The sequence below is a fragment of the Plectropomus leopardus genome, chromosome 4 (genome assembly GCF_008729295.1).
Source record: "Plectropomus leopardus isolate mb chromosome 4, YSFRI_Pleo_2.0, whole genome shotgun sequence".
Classification (NCBI taxonomy): domain Eukaryota; kingdom Metazoa; phylum Chordata; class Actinopteri; order Perciformes; family Serranidae; genus Plectropomus; species Plectropomus leopardus.
In genome coordinates, this window is record NC_056466.1 from 32,987,068 (window position 1) to 33,010,344 (window position 23,277).

Below are 23,277 nucleotides of genomic sequence, written 5' to 3' on the forward strand. Positions count from 1 at the left end.
CCAATTACACGCAGAGCCCGAGAGCCACACTGTCTCACACTCACAGGAACTGGAGGGCAGATCACATGTCAGCCCCGACTAACGCTATGCGTCTTATTTACATTTGCAAAGCTCAGATTCAGCTCTGTAAACAAACAATGTTTGTGTCTGTTTAGATGCGCGCTGCCTCAGCAGAGGCTTGCGGGAGAGTCAAAGAGTATAAGACGTAAATGTTGGAAGATAGACTGAACAGTGTTTACAGACGTGCCTGACAAGTGTTTGGTGTTGTTGCTGTGATGATGGCAGACAAAGGTAAGGTGTTTATGCTGCTGCTGCTGTGTTTGTTTGTTTTCTGTGTGTGTAAGATGAGCTGCTCCCCCTCTCTCACAGTGGGCTCCAGCGAGGATGTGAACATAAGCTCTGTGACAGAGGAGATGTTCACCTCCCATCAGGACCAGAAGGAGCCCCTCTCATTTCTACTTCCTCTTCCCCACCTTCACACATCTTCACCTTCACCAGGTGAAATTCAAGTCTGACTTTCAATATTTTATCTCACACTGAGAACATTTAATCATATTCAGCCGTATTCTGTAGGACGGTGTAAGGGTTCAAATATATGTTCAAACATTTATCAAGCAGCCTGTGAGCTAAGTGCAGTCGCACATCAATCAGAGTTTACTGCATGATGATGAAAGCAGCAGTTCAACCATGGGCGGATTATGAGAAAATGGGCACCTTGGCACAGACATGCAGAAGGCCCCACCAGCTCTCCTACAGAGGAGAAAAAGCCACACAGGCTTCATTATTGTTTTGCCTCCTTTTATGTCATCTCTCTGTGGTCATTTTATCTTTCCTGGTTATTACGCATCGTTCTGTGGTTTTGCGTCTCTTTGAAGTCATTTTGTCACTCTGTGGTTGTTTTGCATAGTCATTGTGAGTCTCTGTCACTTTGGGGTCATTTTGAGTCTATTTGTGGTGCTTTTCGTCTCCCTGCAGTCATTGTGTCTCTTTGTGGTATTTTTGTGCCTTTTTGTAGTCATTTTTAGTCTCCTTGCAGTCATTTTGTGTGTCTTTGCAGTCATTTTGTGTCTCTTTGTGGTGGTTTTGTGTCTTTTCATAGTTGCTGTGAACCTATTCATAGCAGTTTTTTGTGTCATTGTGGTTGTTTTGCGTTTCTTTGTAGTTGCTTTGCATCTCTTTTTTGGTAAATTTGTGTGTCTTTGTAGTTGCTTTGTGTCTCTTTATAATTATTTTTTGCATTTTTGTAGGAACTTTGTATGTCTGGGTCATTTTGTGTTTCTTTGTTGGTTATTTGCCTCTCTTTGTAGTTAATCTGTGTGTCTTTTCAGTTATTCTGTATATCTTTGAGCTCATGTTGTGTCTCTTTGTAGTCATTGTGTATTTTGGGTCATTTTATGTATCTTTGAGGTAATTTTGTTCTCTCTTTGTAGTTGCTTTATCTCTCTTTGAGGTCATTCTGTGTCTCTTTGTAGCTGCTGTGTGTCATGTAGTTGATTTATGTATCTTTGAGGTCATTTTGTGTGTCTTTGTATTTGCTTTGTGTCTCATAGTTTATTTGTGTCTCTTTTTAGTTATTTTATTTGTCTTTTTAGTCATATAAGGACATTTTGTGTGTCTTTGTAGTTGCTTTGTCTCTCTTTATGCTCATTTTGTTTCTCTTTGTAGTGTTTTTTGTGTCTTTGCAGTCATGTTGTGTCTTTTTAACCCTCTTTTTACAATTGTTGAGTCTCTCTGTGTCATTTTGCAGCTGTTTTGCATCTCTTTGTTGCTCATTTTGAGTGTCTCCTTGTTGGTTATGTGTCTCTCTAAGGGACATTTTGCAGGTGAAGGCCAGGGGGTCCTCCTGATACTTTTGGCCCCTAAACCTGTGCCCGGTAATCCATCCATGAGTTCAACACCGGACAAAGGGCAAGGGCTTTTATTGTGGAAACAAAGACAAGGCTCTCAGATATACCTGTGTGGCCTCAGGTTGCAGTCGCCTATAGCTAAGCTGTACTTTATCCTAAAGTTAGAGGTCAGGATGAAATGACTGCCGTGAAAAGGGTCAACTGATATCTAAACCGTCTACTGTTAGCCCTTACAGTATCAATCATCAGTTTCACTTCTAAGGGCATGCACTGTAACTTATACATTTCACTCCTCTGATGTCTCCTCTACTCCTCTCATGTCATTTCCTTGTATCCTTTTCTCCACTTTGTAACAATGATTTACTTTCACATCTCCACATACCACATTTCTTTCTCTCTATCTATCAATACTTCATCCTCTGTCTCTTTGTGCAGTCTCTCCTCCATCAGATCAGACCTACCAACTGGCAGCAGCCGTTTTCCATCAGCTGCGGACAGAGAAGCCGGTCGCACAACAACTTCTGCATTATGGGAGGAAGACAGACGCACCGCTACCAGAAAGCGGAGACAAAACCACACAGAGACAGGCCTACCAACTCGCCTTCAACACACTCAAATGTATTAATTACTGAAGTCACTAACCTTGAGATTCAAGTAGCAGCATGCACCCAGACCAGTGAGGACGGCCTGTTAAACATAAAGTCAGGAAGAAATTAACTTGATCTACTCTCCTGCTATCTCTGCAGACCTTCCACACCTCCTATAAGGCCTTATCTCTATAATGAATAGCAGTGAAGCTGCCGCATGTGTCAACTCCAATATTCACTTTTGAAAAGCAGCTTCAACTGCAGAATGTAGATTAAATAGCATATAGTCATACATTTCATTTTTCCATGTGACTGCAAATTACTTGAGCTGGAGCTGCAGCAGATGTCTGTATGGGAGGTGATAAGAGGGTGCATGCCATGGACACACACACACAGAGGCAAATTTACACACACATACTGTAAGCACACACAGTGTTACCATACAGTGTTTGACTGTACATGCAGGTGGTGGCAGGTATCTGCAGATGATTCTGATATGGCTAGGTTTGTAGATATTGTTCCCTGAGAAGTCAGCTGCCACCTCAGTACAATGGATCTGAATGGACTTGTACGTCTTTGTTGCAGTTAAAAAATGGCATTTAAAGCAGCACCGATAAATATTTTCACATTAAAAATGGGGCAATCCACATAAAGTGAAAGGATGCACTTATTCGGATGAATCCACAGATAATTATCTGTGTGTGTGTGTGTGTGTGTGTGTGTGTGTGTGTGTGTGTGTGTAATTATCAGTTTAGAAAATCTGGTGAACTCAGCCTTTAAGATTTCTTTGCTTTGGCTTCAGTGTTTTAATGTAATCTAACTGATGTTTTTATATTATTTCTTTGCCCATTAACAAAATTGTTTTTCTCCTAGACCAAGATTTACTGGAGGACATCATTACTGACAGCTGCTTCCACACGTCTCAGCACATCGTGAGTCCTCCAGGTTTGACATGTGTGGTCTCAAACCCAAAACTAAAGACGCTTTGGCACTTACTCATGGACTGTTAAACCGTCTAGGAGTTAGTATCTGTCTTCAGATAAAGTAGCCATGTTGTCTCTGTCCATATGAATGTGCTCCATCTGAATAAGGTAGAATGAGTGAGGGCGACGGGATGCAGTTAAAGGACATTTGTATTCAGATCTGTAAGGAGTCTGGCTGCTTAAAGGTGGCAAATGGTGCACACAGGAGAGAGGCACACGCACTCTCCAACTGGGACACTATAAAACACTGTCGATAAAACACTGTGTGGTGACACATACATGGACAAAGAGACACACTTAGCTCTGTATGTGTGTGTGTGTGTGTGTAAAGGATGACTTTATTGAAGGATTGGTGAAACATATAGAATAGGCTGACAGATCATTAGTCTGCAGTGTGACTATAAAAGCTACACAGCTCTTAGTGATTCCACACACCTCTTTACTGCCATATACATATTCACACAAACACACACACACACACACACACTGAGATAAGGAGTTGAGGGAAAGTATAGAGTGTTCTGTATGTGGCTATAAAAGAAAGGAAAGTGGGACAATCTTTTCTCACTCTTCCCTTTCTTTTATAGCCACATACAGTATTGATTACACTTTCCTTAAAGGGATAGTTCGCCCAAAAGTGAGAGTTTCATGGGGAAAAGGCGTTGTACTCATCTCCTAAACAATGGAAGTAAATGGTGACCAGCATTTAAACATTAAAAGAATACATAAGAAAACCTCAAAATGTCTCCATACAAATCCAGAACAAATCTGAATCTTGACTTCTGTATGTGTATATTCTATATGATGATGATGATGCTAAAGAAAACACCTGTCTTTTGTTCTTTTGCAGCCCAGTGATTTGTTGCCGTTGGCGATGGTGATGCTGTTTGACTTCCAGGACCGAAGGTTTTTGTTCAGTGAGCGTTCAACAAAGAAAGGGGAAGAACCTGTGCAAGACGTCAGGGACCTAGAGAACAGTCTGCAGAGGTGTGTGTGTGTGTGTGTGTGTGTGTGTGTGTTTAAACGTCAAGTGTTAAGATTGCATTTGAAGCTGTAAAAAAAAATTAGACGGATAATCAGCAAGAAAAATCATTTTTTTCTGACTGCTTCGAATGGCATCACACCTTGGCATTATTAGCTTTCCTAGTTGACAGATGATACTCTGCATGGGCAGTAATGTTCATGTTGTTTGGGTTTGTATGGGCCATGTGGCTGTGATGGCACGGAACACGGTTCTTGCCACTGAAATTTAGTGGTGGATCTGCTAGCTCTGATAACTGTCAAAAGACAGACTGCTCTTGAACTGCAGCCAAACTGCCAAAATAAGGAGCACTGATCAAATATGAATCAAGATTCAGTTACTGCATTGCCCGTGACTCACCTCAGTGTTTTCAGAAACATACTTTAGTGCACTGTTTAGCTGTAAAATGAAAAAGTTTGTTCCAGTCAGTGGGCGGTGCTTTGATTTTGCTTGATTGTTTTCATCATGGCTGATGGGTCACAAACTTTCTGATTTTACAGTTCAACAGTACACTAAATGATGTTTCTGAAAACACCGAGGTAAGAAAAAAGCAATGCAATAAGAGAATCTTAATTCTGTTTCAGCAAATATGACAAAAAGTAGTTTTCATAAAAGTTATCAACTGTAACTTTAAGAGTTTATGTATAACGCAACTGTGAAACTGCAGTTTAATCTAGAAATCACACAAACTGAAGGACATCAATATGTGATATGAGGTATGTTTATGAGTAATCTGGGTGTCGTGTTTATTACAGGTGGAAGACCAAGCTGGCAGCGTCTCTCGCTCGCTGCAGAGTCAAACAGAGTCTGCAGAGTGTCTCCTGTTTTCTGTCCGATTCTGTCAGGACCAAACAGCACAGAGCTAAACGATTGCCACTTTACGCCTGGGTCAATACTCTCAAGACCAGGTACACACACACACACACACACACACACACACACACACACACACAAAGAGGGCCATGCAGTCATCATTTGTTTATTTTTGTTCACAAATTCATTCTGCTCTTATTTTATATCTGCTTAAGTCCTTTGCGCTATTAATAGCCTAATTTAAAAACATACTGAACATATCTAACCCTTAGGGACTGTTTGGCACATTTTACGTGCTTTTCATAATTTTGGCTGTGTTCATGCATATGGCATACATTTTGGTAAGATTGTGTATTTTTGTGTAATCTAGGAATTTCCAGCTCAGCTCCTCAATAAGACTAAAATACACTGTCAAACTAAATTGTTCGATTCAGACTGGTAAGTGCAAAAAATCCGCCATTGAAAACCTTTCGAACTGCTATTATTGGTCCCACAGCCATCAATGTATAAAAACATGCATTGTATTATTTCTGGGTGTCAGTCTGGGCTTTTGCCTTGGATTTTGTCATTTTTACTATTTTCCACCTGATGATGTAATTTTGACCATATTTGGCACATGGAGAAAATACATGCTATTTCAACTGGGTGCATTGTCACAATCAATGTTGCTGCAGATCATTGTCATATCCCTGGCTGTGATAAAAATAAATACATTTAAAAACAAATAATTCAATTAAAATCCCCCTTGCTTATACTGTATTGAAAATTATTCATTTTTTGTGTTATTTTTTTATTATCTAAAACCATAGTGGCATCATGACACAAACCTGGCATTTAAAGGCTTAAAATTCATAAAAAATAATTAATATTTCATATTTAGGATTAGAGCTGATGATGGTAAAAATTTTAATCCAATGAAAATAGAAAATAATGTTAATGTATAATATTTTTTAAAGCTTGATTTTTATTGACGTGCGCAGAGCGATACAAGTGTGTGTAATATTAAAGCGGACCCTAAGGGTTAATTATCCTACTCTTGTGCATGCAGTGGTTCCTTTCAGTTCTTCTTTGTTGCTCACAGACTCCACACATAGTCTATTTGTGTCTATGGGAGCAAATTATTTCAATATAAAGACAAGTGTTAAACTTTAACGGAGCGGTTTATGGAGTGACACTGTGGGGTTAAAATGACAGGCTGTGTTTGGGCGGACTGCAGTACGGGGTTAATGGTGAGTGAAGCTCACTGGGGCGTATCTGAGACAGGAAGGCTCAGCATTGTTATTGCTCTGGGGTAAAAAGTGTTCCCGTTGTTATTGATGTGAAGCTAAAAATGCTGCAACACTGTTCACCAAAAAACCCTGCAGTGCATCCAAGTCACAATATTTGTTGCAAATACCCTCTGTAATATTTCTGCCTCCAGTAAAACTTTGAATCTAATAGAACACGTGATCTTGTCTGTAGTGTGGAGGAAGTGTGTGAAGCATTACAAAGAGCCGGCTTGTGTGAAGTAAAGATCATTACTGACATCAGGGAGAGGACATTCTGCAGAGACCCTCTCTGTCCTGACACACTCGTCTTCTCCCAGCAGCTTCATGCTCTGCTGCAGCACAGCAGCCTTACCGCTACACATGCTCTAAACACACAGGTACGTATATCAATTTGTTTGTGTGGTGAAGTGTGTAATTAAATTAAATATAGGTAACACTAATGAGAAACACACCTTTCTCCCTCTGAAGCTTTTAATGATAACTTTAGAAGACGGGTATAAGACTGTTGGACTGAAAGAGTGCACGTCCAACTGAGGTAGACTTGGTATATTACTGTAGCGCTATAGAATAGGGCACTATAGTATATTGGTTCCTTACTTAATTATTTAGAAGTGCAAGTTCTGGTTTATAAAAAAAAGTAAAACATTAGATATGATTCCATGAGATGGACTAGTAGAGGGAAAAAAAATAGAAATTAAAGGAACAGTTCACTCCAACCGTCCACTCTCAATACAAAAACACACATTTTTCCTCTTACCTCTAGTGCTATTTTTCAGTCTAGATTAGTTTGGTGTGAGTTGCTGAGTGTTGGAGATATCAGCCGTAGAGATGCCTGCCATCTCTCCAATATCATGGAACCAGATGGCACTTGGCTTGTGGTGCTCAAAGTGCCAAAAAATACATTTGGAAAAACTCAGCAGCAATGCCTGTCCAGAAATCATGACCCAGTCACTCAAAATAAATGGCAGACCTTGTTTGAGCATTATGACGGAACTACTGTCTCTTTACCAAAATGCACCCAGCTACTGAATCACAGTGCAGAAGGAAGCGTGCATCTACTGCTAGCTCTACTAGCACCACTGAGGTAGCTAATGTTGCAGTTTAGCTTTGGAGGATGTCTTTAATATTTACATCTTGTGCTGTCACAAGCTTCTTGTCCATAAGTGGATGTACTCCCCCTTAGTGTGGTGATATGGTTTGCAGTTGTAGTTCAGAAGACAGAAAATAGTTCCTATTTCTGCATGGCACAGAAGGAAGTGGGCATCTACTGCTAGCTCATCTAGCACCATTGAGCTTGCTAAAGTTACAACTCAGCCAAGGAGGACACCTTTAATGCTTTCTTTGTGGTATGGCTGGTGGGTGAAATCCACCGACACTGCACATCTAGATGCTCTTCTAATCTTTGGCCAAACATTCATCACAAATTACTTCAATCTACTAGTATGTCCAATTATAGCATACAAAGAAAATTTCAGTTTCAAGTCCAATTTATTATCTAAAAAGAATACCAAAATTGTCCTAAAATTCCTCAATGGAAGTTGCCCAATTAGGGGAACAGGAAGAGTAAATGTAGTTAATTACTTAACTGATACATTTTAGGTTTTATGCTCTTTGCAAAGGGGGCTTTGGTGTTTGCAGCTGGATTTCATCATGCTGTGAAGTTTTAAGTTGTGAAATCTGTGTAAATTTGTCAGAGAAGTTGGTTTGCGGTTAATTAGCCACCCTGCAATCGACAAAACCGGAGAGTACAGCTTTGTCAAGAAAAAGACCAAAATGATTCACATGTGTGAGCATGTGTGCATCTGTGTGTGTTTCTCTCTCTTTTTGCAGGACAGGAGTGTGTGCCTGGCAGTGAGCGCGTTACGCCCCCTGCTGTTTGATAACGGTGACGTCCTGGCGGTGGGATCTTTCTCAGCTATGACTGTGGCTCACATAGCTGTGGCGGCTGCTGCCCGCTGTGTGCGAGTGTTGGTGTGCGCCGCTGATCACGCTGCTTCACACATAGATGAGATAAAAGAACTTCTCTCACAAATGGACATCAAAAGTGAGTGACAAATGAACCATAGAGGGGAAAAAAAGCCCAAAATCGATAAAAAAATCAATTCTACACAAGTGTCATAAACATTTTATGAGCCTTTTGAGAGTATTTCCATCTCTATCTATATCTATACAACTTTTGGACGTATCCATGACTTACCTGATGCAAATTCATGTCCGCTGTAGATGTGCGAGTCCTGTCAGAAGCCTTCTGTGGTCTGAATGAGTGGCACGCCACTGTCCAGCGTTTAAAGGTCATCATAGTGGTGCCTCAGTGTTCGTCCTCAGCCCTCAATGACCCTGTGCCCACCATGCACAGTGAACAAGGAGGTACTAAAACAAAAAAAAACTTCAGACAAATAGAAAATAAAATACAGATATATACAGATACAGTGTCTTTGCATTTAGTTTCCCAAATATGATGAAAAATGCTGAATAAGTGTGGTTGTTTTGACAGACTGGGGTCTGCTGCCGGACTTGTGCCACAGTTCTGTGTCCCACAGCAAAATACACACAATGACCATCCAGCAGGCGCGACTACTAACACACGCTCTCTCCTGTGAGTTTATTGCTGTATTGCACATATTTGTTATGTTAAAGTAATGTTGTCATATTTTTATTTCAGCTTTTATATGTTATGTTTATGTTCTTGAGTGTTGCAGTACTTTACCTTATTTTTATTCTTCTTAATATGTTTTTGTATGTTTGACCCTTTAAAACCTGAGTAAATTGGCTAGATTTCCCCTGAAAACATGTAAAGAGGGCAATGAGCAGAGAAAGAAGAAGTGAGCAAAAGATTAACAAAAAATTGCCTGAAAATATATATATATTTTTTAAACCCACAAACGAACAAGGACCTGAAAAAAGTCCTTAAAAAATATTATTTGGTAACATAATTTAAAGCTAGAATTATTAGAATTAGAATTATAAACATAGTTTTGCCTTGGCTTTCTTTCACAAGACATTTTTCCCTAGCTTTTTAAAAATAATTTTCTAAATCTACTTATTTCTAGTGAAAGCTGCCTTTTTCCTATGTTCAGGCCAATTTGCTCAGGGTTCCAAACTTTTAAATACTTGTGAAAGATATCTAAAAGCAGCACAAGAAAAGTGATGTTGCTCTAGGTTTCAAAGGGTTAATGTATGCAACAAAAACCAAAGCACATATTTTTGTAAGTGAAAAACTACTATGACTTGTAATGCATCTTATTTTTATTCGGATAAATATTTTGAAAGCACACACGCACTGGCATTCTTGTACTTCTATCTTTGTGAGGACCCTCATTGACATAACGCATTTCCTAAACCCTTACCCTGACCTTAACCATCACAACTTAATGCCTAACCCCAGCCCTTTCCCAGCTACAACCCATCTGTAACCTGATCCTCAAAACCAAATCTTAAGGCCCTGACACACCATGACAATGGATCAGCAGAAGGTCAATAGTAGACCATCACTGAGCATCTGTTACCTTTGTGTTTGCAGTGTGTACTGCACTGTTGGACCATGTCAGCTCTTGTTAGCTTTTTTTCAGCTGATTCAGGATTCAGCATGTTCAGCATGGCTAACTGCTTATTCTTGTCTCCTGATTTCTCTTTTCAAGTGACAATTACAGACTACTGCCATCTGCTGGTGTGGAGAGTTATTTCCTCTGACGCAGGTGCAGAATTTACTTGCCAGTTGGCCATCAGCTCTAAGGGCCATTTATACTGCAACAGTTTTTGCATGAAACTTTTTTGCAGTTTGGCTTTTCATTCACACAACAACAGCATTTTGACACAGGCAATGTAAGGTGAAGCAGCAGTCATTGTTGCTCAGTGTTTGATGATGGTTTGGTGTGTCTGGGCCTTAAAACCCTCAAACAGGCCTTTGAAGGCAAAAGGACCCACTTTCCCAATCTCCCTCTGATGCTATAATACAGTTTTTGGTCCTCACTATGTTGAAAGCACAAATACAAACAAACACATGAACTCACTAACGTTGAGTTAGTGAGCCTGCATTAACTTATTATCCAACTTTTAACCCTTGAAACCTGAGCAAATAGGCTTGATTCCTTTCAAAAGCATGGGAAGAAGGCAGTGAACAATGAAAGAAGTGACCCAAAAATAGCAAAATTAGCAAGATATTAGTAAAAAGTACAAAAAATTTACCTGAAATACCTGAAGAAAAAAAGAAAAAATAAAGTTAAAAAACAAGCAAAAAAGGAAATGACCTTGAAAAGTGCCTAGCATTTTATATATGCAATTATGATAGTAATAAATATAGTTTTGCCACTAAATTCTTGGGGTTCAAAGGTTAAAAAACATGTCAGTCATCTGAAAACAGCACAAGAAAAGTAAAGTCGCTCTAGGTTTCAAAGGGTTAAAGCAATAAAACAATATATTAAACATACATAAACACACTAATAAAACACTGTTGTGTAAATTCTTCTGTGCATATCTTATAGGATGTCAGTCAGCGCTGTAAGAGCAGAATCGTTTGTATTCTCTTCTTCTCTGTCAGTCCCAAAGGTTCAGACGGTGGTTTACTGCACACGCTCAGTGTATCCCGAGGAAAATGAACAGCTGGTGAAACGAGTGTTAGAGAAAACACACACTCACCCAAAACTACTGCCCTTCAGGTAAACACACACACACCTGCTCTCTCTCTTAGATCACTCTCTATTAAGTATTTAATTATGCACTCAGACCTTTCATTACATTTTCACAGTCTCAAACTACAAATATGAGAAAACTGAAATTAATCATGAAGTGTTTCCTCTACAGGCCAAACATAATGCAACAAGGGTTTTTATTAGAAAAAGTAATTCTAGGTGTATTCAGGCGGAAACACGAAGCTGAAGGCATGTAGACGCTGTTTTTCCTCCACTCCCCAGCCGGCCTGTGACAGAGTGACAGCTGATTGGCAGCTTGCAGTGAAGCTCACCTGCTTTCACATAAAATTTACTTTGAAGCTGATCATGCTCTCACTGTGACTGAGTTTCTGTCACATTACTGAATTCATGGTCATCCATCAGGGCCGTTGCTTTCATTGAGATCAAACAAAATGTCAGCTCATAAAACCATTCTTCAATCTAAGGACTTCAGTCAGCTTAGCACCTCTGTGAGCATGGACTAAATGCTAATGCGTGCACGCTAATATGCTTACAGTGTTTTAAGCAGGTAGATACCATGTTCACAATGTTAGCTTTTACTATTTAGCAGGAAACAGCTGCTCATTTGGTCATAAATCAAATATTGGACATGAACATTTTGACCTTGAGGTGGTCGTGGTTTAGCTGCTTGTGATGATCACTCTAGCTGGTTTATCCATTGAAGGTCCAGTAAAACTGAAACCAAATTGATATCCTTAAGTATGGAGAAATAACAGTGTCATGAGGGGGAAGTATGAAAAGCAAAGGGCATCAATCAGTCAAGTCTATTGTCATGGGATATACATAAAGATATTTTTTTAATGATGAAAACAATGAACTAGCAAATGACCCCCTTTGGCATGGCTAGCTTGTTAGGATGGTGACACCAGCATGTCCAGCTGGTGGTCCACCCAGCTAAACCATTAAAGACCAGCAAGAAGTAGGTCAGGACCATCTAAGGGGGCGACCAAAACCCATCCCATCAGGAGCGACCACTCCAGAAATGCCTTGGAGGCACATCTGGAAAAACAGCTGGAAGTGCCTATGGAGTGGGGCTGCATGCATGTGGCCAAAAGTGACACTGTCAAGCAGTGCGACCTTGAGCAGAAGAGTTGAACATAGGCCTAATTTAACTTTTATGCACCCAAAAACCAACAGTAAAATGCGTTGCGCAGCAGCAAGAGAGGAGCACCCGACATAGATACTCTGCCATAGGGAAACAATGGTTTTTCTGGCAACGCTTTTCTAGCAACACATCTCAGTGTGATTGTCCCTTAAAAGCAGCTAAATCCAAGCTAATAGCACAAGCTGGTATTTAGCTGTTCTGTTTTTTTTTCAGCAGAGCTGTGTGAAGCATTTACTTCACTCTTTGAAACCTAAAATGGCTTGATTTCTCACAAAATCAATGAGCAACTACATAGAATGTGACCCAGAAATAGGCAAGAAATTACCAAAAAAAGACAAGGAAATTACCTGAATTTTAGCACAAACAAAAATGCAAAAACAATAGGGAAATGACCTGAAAAAGCTCAAAAATATAACTGTTCTGTAACTCTTTGAAACCTGAGCAAATTGGCTTAATTTCTCTTAAAAACATGGGGAAAATGCAATGAGCAACTTAAGAGGAAATGACCCAGAAAAAAGCAAGAAATTACCTCTAAGAACAAGAAAATACAAGCAAAGAAAAACAAACAGAAAATAAATATAGTTTTTGGACATTTTTTCTCTTGCTTTTTGGGAAAAAAAATCTTGCAATTTACTGGACATTTCTTGCCAGGTTGTTAATTAAAATACTTGTGAAAGGTGCCTGAATGCAGCAAATGAATGTAGATTTGTCAATCCAGGTTTAAAAGGGTTAAACAGCTGTAGTAGTTCAGTAAGTCACTTTCGCAGAAGACTTTATTTGTTGTTGACTTCAAATTAAGATTAGTCTGAGGAGGAAATCTACAGACCTTTCGCTATAGGTTTAAGTAACGATTGCAAAGCATCTGCTTGCTCAATGCAGACAATATCTAACATGACGATCCTCATACCACAGCGTAAAAGGAATACACTGGAATTTAAAAAAAAAAAGACACAGAGTATATGAGATAAAGTCAGAGTCTCATAAAAAAGAAACTCAGCTCAACAGCTGCTCATTCAACATCTGCATGCGTATCTAACTGCAGAAGCCAATTATAGTGAGCAGTGAGCTTTATCTCTGAGAGTTACAGACTGCAGGAGAGACTGGAAGAGAGAGACAAAGTGAGGGAGGGAGCAGATAATGTCTGTGAAGTGTAAATATGACAGGGTGTCTCATATCTCCACGTTATATAGGCTACTGTGTGTACAAGAGTGTGTGTGTTTGTGTGTGTGTGTGTGTGTGTGTGTGTGTGTGTGTGTGTGTGTGTGTGAGTGAGAGGTTCCAGTCAGCAGGCTGACGACAGTATAAAGGATCAGCTGCGGTTGCCGTGGGGACAGTATTAATCCCACAGTCGGGGTGAATGGGGTGGAGAAGATTTCAGAGTCTGTTTCACGCCTGCTGCTCCACACCGCTCACTTCTACCATCCATCCTCTTAGAGAATCCAAATGTTATTGTATTTGCTCACAGGAGTTCTTTTATCAACTTGCGGATGTGCAGTGAGACCATCTGCAGCTGTTTCAGCTCTGTGTTTACAGAAACTGTTCAGTGACAGCGCAGATCTACTGTAGCACCAAGCTGCCTGGTGTTTTTTAGGGTAGCTCTCTCCAAATAACTGTAAAGTCTGAATTAAAGCACATGCTAATCTTCTAAACTGCCATCAAAATGCTTTCCATTTATATTCAGGGTTCCTGCAGCTTAAGGCAAGGTAGATTTTTCTTATAACCGAAATTCAAGGACAATTGTGCATTGTCTAAATGTTTATTGTAACATAAAACATGACTTTTGTCCAGATTATCCGTCAAATGTTGAAAAAACAACCCTTTTTAGAATGTAATACATAAAAGATAATGAATTTATTTGGTTTACCAACACAAATAGGAAATATCTGGCATTTCTGGCCAGTTTTCTTGGTGATTTTGCGTCCTTCAATCTGCACATGGTATTCCATTGCTTTGATTCCCACCACGAACAATTTAAGAAAGAAGAAGAAGAATTTATTGAATTATTTAACAAAAAAAACAAAGATATTGCCAATTATTTTGAGATTTTCAATTCAACGTCAAAAGAAAAAAGAATAAAATCAAATCAAATCTGATCTACCATATCTGAGCATTTTGAAGACTTTTGAAAGATGAATTTAAGTCAATTTAATATTTTTTAAGACCTTATTTTTTGATGAAATTCAGCACCTTTCAAGACTTTGGCGGGAACCCTGCTTATATAAAAAAGACTAACTAAAAGACTAAAACTTAGAACATAGAGGGGAATACATTTCTTCATTCTTGAAGACAGATCTTCTTAAGTATAGGCTAGGGAGGACATAGCAGTAAAACCAAACATGTATCTAAACTGCTGAGCTGTTTTTATGCATAATTGGCCTATTGCTAACCTCTTAGCTCACGCTGACAAAAACTGGCACGCTGTCTAAATTAACAATGGCAGCTGTCAGTGTCAAAGACAAATCCAAAGATGCTCTACAGAACTTTCTGGGGGACAGAAGCTCCATATTTCACATAGAAGCCATCAAAAGGCTTTACACGATGCTGTAGTGTTAGCATTAGCCAGCGTTTGCTTTCTTTGTAACCTTACAGCTAACTTAACGTTAACAGTTTTCAGGTGGGTGGGCTTTAACTACAACCTTTGCTACAGTTAACACTGATGTCCAAATGTCAAAGAACAAAAATACAAAGACTAATTTGAAAAGATGACATAAAGAGCTAACGCTACGAAGCTGAAGTTGGCCATAATGTTAGCGGCTATTGGCAGCTATTAGCAACTATTAACTAACTTAAGCTAATGTTAGCTAGCAAAGTTGGCTTTAAGGTGATGTTATACACGGAGTTGCCAACATAACGTATGAAGTCATACATACTTGTCACTTTGCAGCAAATTTTGCTAACACTATGCTGTGTTACCTTAGACCAAATGTAGACATCCTCGTTTGTTTATCTTCTTTACGTTGAGCTAAATCCAAAGGAGACACTTTGTTTATGTCAGGTTTAGGGAACGGGATAAAATAACCTGTCAGGATATCTTGAATTAGTGTTGCATCTTTTGACCATTTTTTAAGTTATAACTGCATAAATTTAATTAAAACTGCAGAAAACTCAAAATTTTTCCCTGGAAGTCACTGTCACAAGTGCACTGTGGAGCTGAGCGAAACGTGATTGGCTCAGGACATTAAAGGGCGGGGCTTTGTCATGGGTCAATTATATGTGCTTCATTGCCTCTTTATTTCCTGATATTTTTTTAAGTGGCTTTAGTATTTGTTTATAAGGCTGATGTTTTGTTCGGTACACTTCATTCATTCATTCATTCATTCATTCATTCATTCATTTATTCACTTCTACTGGTTTCCATCCAGCTGTGGATAAAGAATGGCAGAGTTGTTCACTCTTATTTTGCTTTAAAATAAGATTTTCATTGAGAATTTTAATATGAATTAAGGTCCCATCAGCACATCATCTGCATATTTTAACAGAATTCAGACTGGGTTTGGTTCACTGCTCACCACCATTTGTCAACATATCTAAAAAGTTGAGGGTACTTACACCAGATGTGTTTTACATGTACAGGACCCAGCGGTGCAAGCTGGGAATGCAGTGGCCCATAGACATGCCTGTCTCGTGGCCTCTGAGATCTACAGTAAACAGTTGTGCACTGCATTGCAATTTTTTAAAAAACTGTGCATCAGTTTATGAGCTACAAAGTTGCAAAAGTTCCCCTACCTGCCTGAAAACACTCAAGGACAAATGTAAAGCTGCTACATATGGCAGACTTTAAATGATACATTTTCTGGACTTGGATGTCAGGAATAATTTATAGTACCTTTGTAAAATGTTCGAAAAATGATGATTCTTGTGTGCAATGTTCCCATTTCTTTGACAGTATTTTGTCTCTGAATTCATGTGGCAATGATATATTAATGTTTAAATGCTACATCGTATCTATTTACAACTAATGTTTCTCTCAGGGTGAACGGCCCCATTTTCCCTGATGACTCCTCGTCAGGAGACAGCATGGACTCCAAGTTCTTCAGGCTCCAAACATCTCAATTCACCAACGGCTGCTTCATCGCCCGGCTGTCCCGACAGGTGAGACGGGGGGAGGAAAACCAATGAGACGTGGAGACTGACAGGAAAAAAAATGGAGAGGCACGTAGAGGGCAAGGCTGTGTTTGGAGATTGAGGGTGTACGGAGGTTTTGTGGTGTGTGTTTGTCTGTGTGTATGTGTGTGTGTGTGTGTGTGTGTGTGTGTGTGTGTGTGTGTGATTGCTTTGCGACGAGACCTTCCAGTAGTGCTGAGGTTGCACTCTTTTACTGTCTGTCTGCTGGGAGGTCGGTCGGCTCTCTGCTTGTCTGCGTGCACACACACGCACGTGCATGCACACACACACACACGCGAACAAACACACATACACACACTGTCTTACTCCGTGAAACACTGCAGCATTATTCCAATACTCTATAAAAAAGAGACAAGTTAAAGATGAATTACAGGCGAGCCACTGAAACATTTCAGTACTTTACAGCACAGATGAATGAATAATTCTGTGTTTCGTTCTTTCAGCCCTCCAGTCTTGTTGCATCACCTCGTTGCCCCCCCCCCCCCCCTCTGCTCTCTTGCTCCACACATAAAAAGAAGAAAAATACAACAGAAAGAAATGAGATGCTGCTCCTCTGATGCCCTGCAGCTCAGGAGAATGGTGCAGGGAGGGGACTGTGTTTGTATTGGAAAAATACAAACACACACATACACACATGTGCACAGGGGCAGGTCTTGCTCACCTGTCCGGTGGCAGTGCAGTAATTAAAAATGTAATGATCATCACTTGTAATTACATCGACATCAGACACCAGAGCTGCGGCTGCAGATAAAGTTACACTGACGACTCAGAGGTGTTTCACTGCTGCTCACATGAGAAACTCCACAGCAGTCAAAGTGTGCTTCTCGACAAAAACTTAGAAGTTTGGCTTGATTTCTTTGAAATGACCCAAAAATTAGCAAGAAATGAGTAAAAAGTTACTTGAAAATTTCCTGAAAATATGAAAAATGACCAAAAAAATACAAAAAATTCAATAATTCAATACATTTTCACTTTTTTTCTGAAATGTTTTTAATTTCAAATGTAGTTTTCTACTCACTATGTTTTTTTACTACCATGTTTTTCAAAGAAATCAAACCACTTTTTTAGGTTTCAGAGGTTTAACTGCTAATAAAGGAAGTCTAAATGCAACACAGGGAAACTAACATACTAGATCCAGGTGCCAAAGGGTTAAAAGGATCTGAAATAGGCAGCATGGCAGCATAAAGAAAAAAAGAGACAGAGATGAGGCAACAAGAAGTCTGCTTGAAATCTCCTTTTGAAATCAAAGGGAGACACAAGAAAACAGACATGAGAGACAGATGTGTCCAAAAAAATCTCTGAAAAACCCTGAAAATCTTCTGTGGAAAGCACATCTGACAGGCTGCCGTCATTCATGCTCCTCTCTAGTCTGGTCCGTTTTATTACAAACTCTCATTTTGCAGCGTAATTTAAGTATGAGGCTTATAAATGACTGGGAGCATATAATGCTGTCAAAGCAGGAAAATGAAAAACAGTGTAAAGCCAGATTAAACACTTGAGAGAGAATAAAGAAAAATGCTTTTGCAGTGTTTTGAGCAGCGCACTGAACATCATTCAGCTTTCATTAGAGAGGAGACGGTATATAAAGAGACTCAGACGGACGGACAGAGGGAGGAGGAAGGGAGGAGAAAGGCTTACAGGAGATTTAAAGGGATTTATACTGTGTTTGAATGTCACTGCAGATGAAGACTGTTTTATTCCTGCATATATACAGTATATACACTTGGAGGAGAGTGTGCGCATGCATGTGCATGTGCACGTGTTTTGGTGTTAATGAGCTGCTGGCTACATCTTGTTTCTTCCTTAATCTGTTCATTTTATACTCACATTGACCTCCCTGTAAAGAGGCATGTAAGGAGCACTGTTTCAGGGCTAACTCAGATTATTAGTCACATTCAATAATTGTATTTAGCCACACAAGCTGTATAACTCTAAAGACTGTTTCATTAGGCAGGTTTGCATTAGAGATTTGTGCAAAACTCAAGCGATATGTTTCAAAATGACAATAAAGCACAAGTGCCGGACGACTGCGTTTCCACTGAGTGATGTTATGCCAAGAAGCACGGTGATGGATGGTCAAAAACATTAGCGCGTTTATTTCTATTGCAGCCACCACACTAGCCGTCATTATTTACAATCCAAGGTCACGTAGGCGTGTTATGTGAGCGATAATGGAAAGGCCCTTTATAAGTGGAAGCGGCCACGTATGAAAGATTTCTGGGAGGTGATAGTCCACAATTTCACAGAGGTGATCTGCTCAACTTTTGAAGAGTTATGTGATGCAATAACAGCTCTTGTAGCTCCTGCTGCATCATGAGGGAGCCAGTAAGCCATAGCATCATGTGACCTAGAAAAGCCAAAAACATGTTTCCATTGTAGTTTTTGTGAAATATGGCTTTTTCATATCGCCTGAAATATCACCTCATGCGAACATAACAACTTTTTTTGCGATAAATGGGTTTATCCAAGTTTTCCGAAATTCCATTAGGCGTATTTTGTATTTGCAATTTTTAATGTGCACTATTTGAGGGTTTAATTGAAACCTGCCTTTTGACTTTGGTGAAAGTGCGTTTAGTGTTTTTGCTCCGTAATCTTGGAGTCACCTTTAACTAAACTCGATTATCAGTGTGGGATATTTTAAAGTGCCCCTATTATGCTAATTTTGGGTATCATATTTGTATTTTGGGGGTTCTTCCAGAATAATTTTACATGCCTTAATGTTCAAAAAACACATCATGTGTCTCATACTGCCCTTTGCTGCAGCACCTCTGTCTAAAACAGTCTGTTTGAGCTTATGTCCCACCTCCCAAGAAGCCTGCTCCGCTGCGATTGGTCAGCTGGCTCTCTCTACACACATGCTATTCTGTTTGTTGCATTAGCTGTGTTCGAAACCATTCACTCACCCACTGTTCTCTATGTAAGGTGTATTAAATAGTGAACTATAGGGGATAACCAAACGAGATTTCAGATACGACGATGGAATTTTCCTTCTCTGGAAATACACAATCGCATTGCATTGTGGTATATGGAAGTAAATTGTAGGGTACATCATATGTACACTCAGATTTGCTGTGCATTCTAGGGTTTTTATAGTGCACCATAAAGTGGATGAAATTAACTGTTGAGAATTTAAATGCATCTACAAAATTGTGAACAAACTATATACTGTACTATTTCCGTGATAGGGAATGGTTTCAGACACAGCTATTGTGATATCACCAAGTTATGGAAGTAAACACTAGACTCAAACCAGCTGTTTCAGGCAGCGTAGGAGCAGAGAGAGCTGCCTTTGCCTTGGACTTTGGGATTTAATGCGTAGGAGACTTTTTACAAGCAAAAAAATTCTACACAAAACAATAAAGAAAAAGGAAAAACCCAAAAAGCATAATAGGTCCCCTTTTAAAAAAAATAGGATGAAGGCTCTTTTGAACACTGAATGCACATGTATGGTCTTCGAATGCTGCTAATTGTTTGTTTTAAGTTTGTTTGTTGCTTGTGTGTGAATTTTATTGCTGTTTTTTTTTAACATTTGCTGTTGTGGTTTAAGTCTGTTTGTTCTTTTATGTGAAATTCATCATGCTGTTGTCTCAGACAGCAAGACTCTCTTGAAAAAGAGATTCTGAATCTCAATGGGACTACTCCTGATTAAGTAAAGGTAAAAATAACTGTGGAATTGTGGTTATCACAGCCCGGGATATGTCAATGATTTTCAGTAACATTGATTGTAACAGTGAGCCTAGTGGAAATAGCCAAATAGCCATATGCCAAATATGGTTAAAAAAATAGAATGAAATCATCAGGTGGAATATAATAAAAATGACATAGTCCAAGGCAATGACACCCATAAATAATACAATGCGTGCTTTTATGCTTTGATGGCTGTGGGATCAAAACTTACAATTTGAATGAGTTTCAATGGAGCATTTTTGCACCTAGCAATATGAATGTGACGATTTTCTTTACTCTGTGTATGTTGGACTTATTTTGGGAGCTAAGCTTGAAATTCCAAGATTAAACAAAAATACACAATCTTGCCAAAAGTGATGCCATATACATGAACACAGCCAAAATTATCAAAAAAATGAAGAAAAAAATGCACACAACAGTCCCTAAGCGTTAATAATAATCCAAATAAGTGGAAATCAAGACAGACTTACTAATGAAGGCAGCTTAAATGAGTCATATGGACCAGTCTTCACAAAAGTCTGAAGAAAAAGGGACAGTGTGACAGAGGGATGACCTCACAGACTGTGAGCGAGGTTATATAGGAGGAGAAAAGATAAGTGGCTTGTGTGACAGTAACTCTCATGTTGCCTCTGAGGTGATATCCCACTCTGCTCCGTCAGGATATACTGTATACCCTACTATCTCTCCTCCTCCTCCTCCTCCTCCTCCTCTGCAGGGTAACTTTATAGCTGTGGCTCCTTTACAGCCTCGTGTTGTGTTGTATAGATCTCTTGGTGCTATGTTACCCTGGAGGCCTGTCGCTTTAATGTGTTATGTCTTCACATCAAATCTTAAGCTGCCCTTGCTCTTTCAGGCGGATCCCACCAAGGTAGAGACGGTCCACGACGTGCTGGCAAGGGCAGCGGCAAAGGGCCTCCTGGGTGGTATCATTCCTGAACAATCAAAAACCAGTAAAAAAGGGAAAAGCAGGAAAAATCGCAGCACGTCAGCCAACAGCAAACCTTCATCCCCCTCGAGTCAAGAGACGCAGACAGGAACAGAGCACGAGAACAGAGAAGATTCAGTCACACCTTCAGAAGAGAGTAAAGGTGAATGTGGTGAGGAGGAAAAGGAAGAAGACAAGGGGAAAAAGGGTGGAAAAAAGGGTAAAGGGCTTAAAGGAGGTAAGCGAAAGGTCAAATGGGGACCAAAACAAGCCAAAAAGATAACCACAGTCTCAAAGCATCACCCAAAAAGCCCCAAAAAGAGATCAACAAGGAGAAAAATCAACCAATCACATTACAGGAGGCGCAGGAGAAGAATACCTCGTCTCACGCTGACGTTAATGTCTTCAGCAAAACCCTCCCACCACCTGTCTCCAATCACAGCCCTCGCACACAAGCTCAGTAAGAACGCAACCATTAAATCACAGCAAAGCACCTCCTCTCCGATCCCTCCTGCTCCTCCTCCTGCAGCCTCCACACAGGTGCAGAGACTCACAGAGTCTGAGAGAGCAGAGAAAACACTGAAGGAGAAGCCAGAGAGCCCGAAACAGGCCAGAGGGAAGCTGGTCAGACCCAAGAAGGAAGAGACTACTGAGAGAGTGTTGAAACCTGCAGATTTGGTCCTCCCGCCAATTTCCTCCTCGTCCTCCAGCTCCGTCAGCAGGAAGAGTAGTTCCCAGACCTCCCACTGTCAGCTCACCCAAATATCTGCATCCTCCTCCTCCTCAGTGTCTCTGCCTGGATTATAACAATAAGATTGTCCTCGCTGATGTTGTGGTAAATAAAGTTATTGTCATGTTTTGGCACTACAGTCAAAAAGAAAAGGAAAAATCATTTTAACAGAATATAATTATTGTAAGAAATAAAACATGAGGGAAAAGAATGGCTGTTTCTCTCATTAAATCTATGCACTGCTGCTGAAACGGTCAGTTAATATATTGATCACATTGGTATATTGGTGCAGCAAGTCATTAATAAGTTAATAGTGCTAAATTTTCACCTTTTGTTGTATATTATTGCTAACTGATACTTATTAGGGACTGTGTATAAATTATAAGGGTGGAGGATAGGACTGAAAAGTGGGGAGAGTTATGTATTTTTTATTTTGTTCTTGAAGACAGGGTAATCAAAATTCATTCTAAGTGTATATATAGATCCCATATTTATTTTTTGTGTCTTCCCCTGTGAGATATTGAGATTTCTACCATTAATTAAAAAACTATCATATATAGTGAAATACAATTATATTAAAATCTTTGCGCTTTAAGCTACCCCTGGCAAAACAAGTTCTACACTGGAAAAAGAAACTATTCATTTGAAACTTTAAAAAAGTTAGTGTCCAGGCTGCCTTAAATATTTTAATTCACTGAATTTGAAAAGATAAGTTCAATCATGACAAAATTAACTCAACTTGTTTAGTGAAATTCAGTCACCTTGAAATTTTAACGCAGCCTGGACACTTTTTAAGTTAAAAAGTTTAAGTTGAAAATAAGAAGTAGCTGAAGCCTTAATGCACACACAGACACAAAAGCCAAGTGTTCGGTTTTATGATGCTGTTTATTCTCACAATTGATTACATTGATAAAGTGTACAAACCAGTGAGCAGCAAACGGAAGCCAACACATCCATTGGTGGCAAATGTGTGTTTGTTGTTGTTTATGTGTGTGAGCTTGACAGAGATGCTGGGAGTCCACCGCTGTCACCATCATCATCACCATCATTTTCCTCATCAATGCGGTTTAACCCTTGAGGCCAGCCATGGGCCCCCAGCTCTCAGTGCACTGTACAAGGTGAAGATATATTCCTTTACGGGCCTTTTTTCTGCAAAGCGGAGCTTGTTGTAGCATTGTGAGTTAACCAGGGACTGAGACAACGACACCGAGTCAAGAGACTTTACTTGCCCCAACTAATAAAATCAGTATATACCTTTATAAAATAGAATAAATAAAATAAAAAATATTTCTGTTCAGTACATACAGTCCTTCCTCCAACCGTCCAGGGCATGCAAGGCTTTTCACCACTTTCCATTTCTCTGGATCAAAAGAATGCATAGATAATTGCTCAGTTTAAATTCAGTATCAACGGAATTGACAACTGCGAAAATTTTCCAATCACCTCTCCGCGTTTCATTATTTGCTCTCCTATTTTTCTTATCTACAACATTGTATAT

General features: G+C 39.6%; 1 protein-coding gene across 1 annotated transcript; it reads left to right on the top strand.

Moving 5' to 3' along the window:
• The first annotated feature begins 278 nt into the window (after positions 1-278).
• LOC121941741 (putative methyltransferase NSUN7) lies at positions 279-21,856 on the top strand. The gene is made up of 13 exons (XM_042484603.1): positions 279-291; positions 370-498; positions 2,283-2,465; positions 3,308-3,366; positions 4,268-4,404; positions 5,194-5,346; positions 6,713-6,896; positions 8,350-8,563; positions 8,743-8,886; positions 9,014-9,115; positions 11,057-11,174; positions 16,284-16,404; positions 20,978-21,856. Exons 1-13 carry the CDS (start codon positions 279-281, stop codon positions 21,854-21,856), a joined length of 2,436 nt encoding a protein of 811 aa, XP_042340537.1.
• The last annotated feature ends 1,421 nt before the right edge of the window (positions 21,857-23,277 follow it).

Bases quoted from the DNA above. Each gene is read 5' to 3' on its own strand.
- LOC121941741 (XM_042484603.1), top strand. The intron at 499-2,282 runs GTGAAATTCAAG...CTCTTTGTGCAG, and splicing joins CACATCTTCACCTTCACCAG to TCTCTCCTCCATCAGATCAG. The intron at 5,347-6,712 runs GTACACACACAC...TCTTGTCTGTAG, and splicing joins GTCAATACTCTCAAGACCAG to TGTGGAGGAAGTGTGTGAAG.